This window comes from Haliaeetus albicilla, chromosome 17 (genome assembly GCF_947461875.1).
Source record: "Haliaeetus albicilla chromosome 17, bHalAlb1.1, whole genome shotgun sequence".
Taxonomy (NCBI): domain Eukaryota; kingdom Metazoa; phylum Chordata; class Aves; order Accipitriformes; family Accipitridae; genus Haliaeetus; species Haliaeetus albicilla.
Genome location: NC_091499.1, coordinates 21354060 through 21362484, shown reverse-complemented (window position 1 = coordinate 21362484; position 8425 = coordinate 21354060). Strand labels below are relative to the sequence as shown.

At 46.2% G+C, this 8425-nt stretch overlaps 1 protein-coding gene across 1 annotated transcript in view; it reads left to right on the top strand.

Moving 5' to 3' along the window:
- Positions 1-367: 367 nt before the first annotated feature.
- SCML4 (Scm polycomb group protein like 4) overlaps positions 368-8425 on the top strand; it is a 46921-nt gene continuing 38863 nt past the window's right edge. Inside the window, exon 1 of the mRNA XM_069804985.1 lies at positions 368-664. Within this exon, the coding sequence (XP_069661086.1) occupies positions 464-664 (201 nt within the window). The 5' untranslated portion in view covers positions 368-463. The remainder of the gene's footprint in view (positions 665-8425) is intronic.

Genomic DNA, 8425 nt, shown 5'->3' with positions numbered 1-8425 from the left:
GTCAGCAGGGACCTCAGGAGGTCATCTACTCCAAAGCCCCTCTGAAAGCAGGCACTGACTGATGGGTGCAAGCTCGTGCTTTCATCGTGCCTATCTGCAGTAGGTAGGGTTAAGGTGGCTGCTGTGGGGTTCCCCTATTAGACAGCTGCAATAGAGACCTCGCCACCTGAGCCAGCTCCCTGTACTGTATTCACAGTCAGCGGAGAGAAACAGGCGTGACAAGGGTTTTGTCCCACTTTGGAGAAGCTGAGCCAGCTGTGGTCAGGTGAATCTCATCCAGGAGTGCACATCTGTGGCATATTTCTTGCTGCTTTATGATCGGTGATAACAGGGAAAATGACAGTGTGAGAAAACTGCCTTTGGATGAAAAACCTAAAATGAAAAATAAATAAAAAGCTCTTTTTTTTTTCCTTCTTCTTCTTTTTTTTCTCTCCCTTCTTGTTGACCAGCAGCCTCGGGGCAGATGAGCCATCTGCCGTGCCTGTCCCCCAGCCGGGTCCCCGGGGAGATGCAGTCCCCCAGAGTGGCGGGGAGGAAGCGAGGGCGGCCCCCGCTCCAGCCGGCACCCATCAAAATGCCTGTTCACAACCTCTACTCGGCACCAGCCGGTGCTTTGCCGGTCGTGAAGATCCCAAAGAAGAGAGGGAGAAAACCCGGGTACAAGGTAGAGACATGATTTTCACACTCTTTCTCCACCTCCTGCTGGTTTTAATAAAATTTCTTCTAGAATTTCAGGTGAAATGCAGGAACAGAGGCAAAGTTGTGCAAGCGTGGGGCAGAGCAATGCAAAAAAAGTAAGAGAAGCCGGTTTCTCTTCTACCTGAGCTGGTGAAAATTAGAGGGAATCTATTTTTCTAAAGTTTACAGTTATTTTAATTTATGGTGTTTGAAAATAACTTGTCTCCCAGAATGTGTGAGATGGCTGTGCACCTTCTGGGAAGTGTTTCTCTCTCATTTGTCACTTTTTTCTTCTCTCTCACTAACAGTGATTAGAAATGAAACAAAATAAAAGGAAAAGGAAAGGAATACGGGGGAGTGGGAATAAAAGGGGAAAATAAAGCTGATTTCCAAAGAAAAAAAAAAAAGGGGACATTTTAGAAAGTAATGAGATTTCACTTACTGAGGGAAAGGCGGTTTTGATTATTTGTCTGCTCACTTTGGGAGAAAATCATGCCTAGCTCTCAATGTGACCCCGGTGGGGAGGCAGGGCTGAAGAAAGAAAGAAACCCTGAGTGCCTTAAGACCTTCCCATGCTGCCGGTGGGCTGGGGCTCTCCCACCGTACAGCCCCCACCCCGCTCCCCGGTGGGTCTCAGCAGCAGTAGAGCCACTGTTATGCCTCAGATCAGGCGAAAACGGGACTGTGATGCTGAGGGGAGGGGAATTTATTCTGGGAAGTGAAAATGAGCTACATTGTAGTGAGTGGTCTTCTTGTTGGTAGATTGCTCCGCTATTCTCTCCATCTGTGTCTGCAGGCAGCTAGGGGCACGGTATACACTTGCTGTGCCTGTTCCTTGTTTTTAATGGGAACGGGTACAGACGTGCAGTCTGTTACACAAGGAGGGCAAATTGCTGACTGTTAGAAAATAATAGCTGCTTAAGTTCCTGATGTCAAACCCGAAAAGCGAGTAACACGAGCGGTGCATGCTCAGGGCTTGCCCCAGCCTTCCCTGGAGAAGGTCTCAGCCCCAGGTGTTGCCCGGCTCTTCCCTGGGTCTCCCCCAGTTCACGGGAGGCAGCAAGACCCCATGCACAGCGCTGTCGGCCGAGCTCCGAGCACAGGGACCAAATGTCTCAGCTCCTTGGGTTTGGGCTTTATCCAGAGCAGGCCACCCATATCGTTGCCCCTCCCTCCTTTTCACCTCGCACCAGACCTTCTTCTTCCTCCCATCCTCCAACCTCTATCCTCCCTCCTCTCTCTTTTCCAGGCAAGCCTTCCTCACCACCCCTCTGCATCCCATTTCCAGAATCCCCTACTCCTCTGCATCCCCCTGCGCAACACCTACTGCAGTAGACATCAATACCTCAGTCCTTAATGCTTTCTCCCCATCTTTTGCCTTCTCCCGTGTCTCTCCATGCTCTCCCTACTTCATCCATGCCCCTCTCTGCCATGGGGGCACATTTTGAAGTGTGTTTCAGCGTGTGCTGAAAACAGACTTTGCATGGCTAAGAAACAGGTCCAGCTGCAGTTTCCCATTTCTGCGGAGAAGCCTTACCTTTGGTAACATGAATGATGTAACATCAGCAGCGAAGCAGAGTCGACCTGACAGCATGCTCAGGTGTCCCTCTTGGGATTACCGCAGAATTTTATAGCGGTAGTCCAAAATAGAGCTGCATGTCCAAGCTAAGACTGAGGCAAATACTCTAGTGTTTTGTAAAATGTGGGATATGGAAATACTTATTATTTTTCACTCCAGTGTTAGGTTAAAACTCTGAGACAGAAACATCTGAATTGTTTTACTTGAGGTACTTGTCATTACAAGTTTATTATTTACTATATTCATTTTACTTTATTTATTACAAGTAATAATTTGAATTATTGTCAGTAAAGCTGGGTCACTTGTAGGGTCTTTAGATCAAAACCACCCAAGTCTGGGATAATAATATTTTGGAGATGTGGTGAAATTGAGTCCCTGAGATGATTAAGTGATTTGCCAAATACCACAATGACCTTGTATGCAGAGTTTCGGCAGACCACATCCTCTCTGCCCCTGCCTGTCTTGCTGACCCCCATTTCTTACTCCTGCATTGACATTTGATTTGTAATTTGACAGAAAAAAAAAATGCTGGGAAGTATGGTGTGTTCCACCCCAAATGCACCCATCCACGTGCGAAAAAGCCTTTCACCAACCACCACGTGTTTGTAAGCAGAAACAGCGAAAAGGCAGACTTAAATTTCCTAAAACGCTGCAGTAACATTGCGCTTCAGACCTAGGTGGCTGAGCACTTGATTGCTGTTGCCCCGTCTTCTTCTGAAGGAAAGCTTTTCCCCCAGCTGGGTACCACACGCGCCTATTCCCATTCCCCAGGGACTTAGCGGGGAGGCGACGGCATCCCTCCTTTGGCAGTGAATCTGGGATTATGTTATTTCTTGGTGAGTGGCAGTGGGTAAAAAGGCATCTTTTTATAACCGATGGCTTAAGTTTCTGGAACTGACACTCATGAGCTGTAGTATCTGTGGCATCTGGCCTGGCACTGTTTATTTGCGCTATAGGATTCGTACACTGAAGCGACTTTTTCTGTGAGGTGCCTTTGTACGCTGTGCGCTCAGCTGAAGTGAGCCCTCTCCATCAAAAACACTTCCCCAGTGTGAGTCAAAGATTACATTTTTTGATGGGGAATTCTAGCTTGATTTAATTAACTTGCTAATTGTATAACTTTCAGATACCATGAGACATAAATGCATTTTAAAAAATGACTCCCTGTCCAAATGGCAGACAACCAAATTCTTTATAGCAACCAGATAGCTGAATTATTACAGAACAGATGGAAAAATACTTCTGAATTTTTAGCAAACTAGGAATTTACAGCCTAGATTTATATTTATTTTGACCGAGATGTGAATAACAGACATTTTTAATCACATGCTCTTTATAACCAGATGACCCATTGCCTGTTTTCATTGATATTAAAGCAAATATCTGTGTCTTCTTAAAATGACATTTCATCATGCTTCACCACCAAGCAAAGTCCCTTTCCTTGCTATCCTGTTTATTTTTTCACAGCTTTGGTTCTAAAATTTCATCAGGTATTTTTCCAAAACCTGTTTCGTACTTGATGAGGAGCTATTTGCTATAAAATGCTGCATTTTCTCTAAATACGATATTCTTTCTGACTGTCTAAATCTCTAGGAAAAAGTCTATTCTGGCAGCTGGAGGGGGGAGGTTAGTAGATGGATGGGTTTTATTTCTCTGGCTGTAAATGAGGGGCAGCCCTGAAGAGCTGCCTAGAAAGCCCGTACGAGGGAAGGCTTTGTTAGCATCGTGGGGGGATTTGTGGTGTTAGAGGACATCGGAACGACACATGCGCAGGGCAGTGCTGCAGCAAAGACCACCACATCCCTCCCAGATGGTAACAAAGCGATAGCCCCATCCGAGCAGCCCGAGGGCAGTTTGTCCCCCCTGTGCTACCGCAGCAGCTCCTGCCTGGGGCCAGGCTGGGGTGAGCGGTCGGCTGAGACCTTGCAAACTCCAGCCAGGTGGGGTGGGCTGCGAGAGTCACCCTGTGCAGGGCGGCGTGTTGAGTGACAATTTCCATTACAGGGATAGGTTCCCCTGCTGCCCTAGAAGTCACTATTAATGATGACAAATAAGCAGTCAGGATTCGGACACACTGGGACCGAGATTGCAGAGACAACCTTAAAATGCCCTGATTATTCACCTGTCCTGTGACACAGCTTTGGATTTCAAGGTTGCATACGCTCCTCTTAAGGTTACCTGCCTCGTTCACTGCAAAACACTTAGGGGATGTAGGAGGCTGCGTGCAGACTCCCCTGCATCATTTGCTGTGCGGAAGAAAGGTATTGCATGACACAAGAAGAAAAGGCGGCAAAGACCTTGGACTGTGTTTTGCCTTTGCCAGCACAGTGCTGACCCCTCTCTGCCCCAGCGACTTCTTTGCTAAGCCCTGACTTGCCTCGTGCTGAGCCTCCTCGCCTGCGGCCGAATGCCCAGAGAGCACGTGGTATAGCCAAGGACCACAACACATGCACTCGGACGCTCTCTGCTTCCTCGGTGCAGGTTTAATGGCACACTTCTGGCCAGCCAGCAGAAGCCCACATGGCAGGACCACTGGCCCAGGCACTCACCTTGGTGCACATCTGTGTGTGCAGGGGCTGGAGGTGGTTTTCTCTCCAGCAGCAAAAGCTCTCGTGGCCAGGAGGTGCCTCTGCCATCCTGGCTGGAAGACCTGCAGGGACAGGGTGAACCCCAGCCTTTTCTAGCAAATGTTTTGTCAGGACAAGGGACAACCAGTACAGGGGAACTAGGAGCCATAAAGATGAGGACCTATGATCTAAGCGGTTTAAGAAAAGCACAGGGAAAATTTGCATTGTGGTTCATCTTGTTTCTTCCCTGTGTATTTTATTATACAAGCTGGCAGAGAACTTGTTCAGAAGAAAAAAAAGCTATCTGGTAAATGCTCTTGTCCTTCCTTCCCTTTATTTGGTGTGGGATGACAGAAATACCAGCTAGATGAATCCTGACTGCTCCGAAAGGATGTACAGATTGTAACAGAAACTCCAGGACTCCACAGTGTCCTCCCCATCCGCAGCCACTGCGTACTCAGACAAACCTGCAGCCAGCGTCAATGGCACAAAAGCCCATGCTCTCTCTGCATCTAAAGCACCATGACTTTGGTGCAGCAGACACACTTATTTCCTACCCTAAATCCCTGATCAGCTTTCTCTGATCTCTTTTCCGTGGTAGAAGGTCCAAAAGAGTGGGGAGGTTGGTTGTACATCTTGGTTTAAAGCAACCATTGCCTTTTATATCTCATGCTGTGCATATTAAAACTTATGACATTTGATATTCAAAAGCTGATTTGAATGCCTTACCATGAGGATTTCCCAAAGTGCTCTGACAGATTTTCTCTGTCTCCTTTTCTCTCTCTTTCTCTCCTTTACTACTTTTTTTTAATTTTCATGCGTATGTGCTCTCTCAGCTGCCAAGCTCTCAGTCAGTCAGCTGGTTGGTTGGATTGGCTTTTTGATAGAGAAGAATCAGTCCAAAAAAAGACATCTTTAAATGAAATACTTTGAGATTTACACTTAGTGATATTCAGGGACTACTCAGGATTTCAGTGGCCAGGAGGTATTTAAGTTGTGTTTGCTAGTGTACTGTCTCTTGTAATCAGGCATTGATTTATTCTGATCTAATGAAAGCATATTCTCCCCTACCCCTAATAAAACGGCATTTATCTGTATCCAGAGGCTGTAGAGCACACATTGTTGTAATTAAGTTTGCAGTAAACTGTTCACTAAAACAGCAAAACGCCAAGAAGGGCCTTCCAAGCTAGAGAGTTTACACAAGTCTTGCCCTCTGTTTATTTGCTCTTGAACATAAGCCTGCCTGGGCCTCCAAAAGCCAGGGAACAGACAGAGAAAGAGGTCTACTGGGCACTCCCCCTCTCCACCAGGCTGATGGTGCTGGTTGGCGAGTGCACACTCGGTGCATTAGGGTCAAGGGCTGGAGAGGGGACTTGTGCGCCTGTGTTTGAGGCCACAGGCCTGTGAGCCAGTAAGGATGTTAAGGAGCCAATATGCAAGTGAAACAGAAGTTATTAGGTGTGCTGTCTCCAAAATAGTATCTATATAGATGTGTGTATGTGTGAGAGCACATATATATATTTATATATATGTATACATAAATATATATACAAGTATATATGTACATCTCTATATAAATGTATATACTTTTATATTTGTGTATGTACTATGTACAAGCACATGTATGGATATATGCATTTATTTTACATGCATGATTAAAAGCAAGCCCAGAAGCCAGCATAGGTGCTGCTCAAATTTCACAGTGCCAGTCCACTTCACCATAGAAAAGAGAGTCATCGACCTGTTGGTACAGAAAATAACAAATCATGCTGCTTCTCACCTACTCTTATGGGATAAAGCTCAAACTGGACGGGGACCTTGATTTTGGAAACACCGTTTTCCTCACATTTATTTTACTTGCTTGGAAAACAAACTGACAGCACTTTGCTGCTGGTCTTTCCTGATCGCAATCTGAAAGCAAGACAACCCTACAAAAACAGGACAACACGGGCAGGTGAGGACTGGCACTAGCCAGGGGCCAGCTCAGGGTCCCTAGTACCCTACGGCTGCCAAACAGCAGGAGGTCAAATACATAGTTTGTCTTAGATTCACTTATTGAACATTTCCTCCCTCGTTCAGGCTAAATCCAAAGGAATTTAGCCTGCCCCAGGGAAGGGCAGGTGGTGGCACCATGTGGAGTTGGTGCCTGGCACTGCTGAGACAGGTAGGACGCAGCCTCTGCCCCAGACACCGAACAGTGCCCGGCTAGGGATGGTGCCTGGATGGGGAGCCAGCTTTTATTTCTGTCCCGCTTATTGTGCCCATCTTTCCACAGAGGCTGCTCTGAGGGAAACTCTAGGTTGCGTAAAGGAGCAAGTTCAGGAAGGGCTTGGTGGAGGTCTGGTAGGCAAAAATTAAAACCATCTCAACAAATATGGCCTTTTTGTTTGTTTTGATGGGTACCATCCCAGCACAGGCTACAGTGCTACTGAAAGCAAGAGAGACCCTAAATTCTCTCTTAGTGAAGCCCTTGCTGGGATAAGCCAGTACCTGGGGAATGATCCAAACTCCCAAAGATTTAATGATTGAAAACTCACTTGGATGGCACTAAGTCCAACAGCCTTCCCTCTCCCTTCCCCAGCTTTCTGTTTTCACCATTACAGTGAAACAGTGACCATTATTTTAGACAGTTGTAATCATAATCATGGACAACATGAATCTTTATCCAAAGTGACTTCTGCTCTGCAGCAGGACTTGCTCAAGGTTTGGTTAGTAGGTAGTGGTCTGGCTTCATTTCCAACTAAAACATACTTTGTACATTATTTCCAGCTTGGGTGTAAGCTCTGAGAGAAGCAATAGTCTGCAAATTTAACAGGGCTAAAAATTCCTTTTCATTCTTACACTTGTCACTTACAGCATTTTTACCTTTGGCCACTGAAAAACAACAACAACAAAAAATCACCTGCCAGAAGAACAGCTTAGTGTAGTATATGTAAATATATAAACCAGCCAGCTATGTGCTTGGCTCTCTGCTTTCCCCCTGCTTCCCTTTGTAGCAAAAGGAAAAGAAAGCGTGATACCTTCAGGTCACATCCATCACGTCAGCACTTTATAATTATGAGGACCTGATCGTCACTTGACGGGTGAGACGTTACCAGATACCGGCAGCATAAAGATGTAGTGATATTGCACCGTAAATTCCCATCACTTTTCACTTCTCCAAGCCGGGCTGCAGGTCACAAAGATTACTGGGTGCAACAGTGCAGCAGTTTGTATTTACTACCTGGTAATAACACACTATGGACCATGGTCTGAGCTTATTTACATGGGTGTCTGCCCAAAGTAGCCTCTTGGTGCCATTGGATTTACACAAGATTTACACCCCTGTAACCAAGAGCAGAATCTGGCCCTAAATTATGACGTAGTTAAAGACCCCGTGTTTCTGAGTTGCGGAGAATTGTTTACACCCACATGAAATGCGTTGTAAAATGCCATTGCGCTGATTTGTTAGAATGTTAGACCCAATTTGCTCAGGTGTAAATAACTACCCAGTGGGTGGCATAATATTTGCATCCTGTAACTTAAGGCATTGCTGTCTGCTGCAAATCAGTCAGGCTTCAGGCTCCAGTATCCTCCCGGGAGCAGAACGGATGCTCCTGGC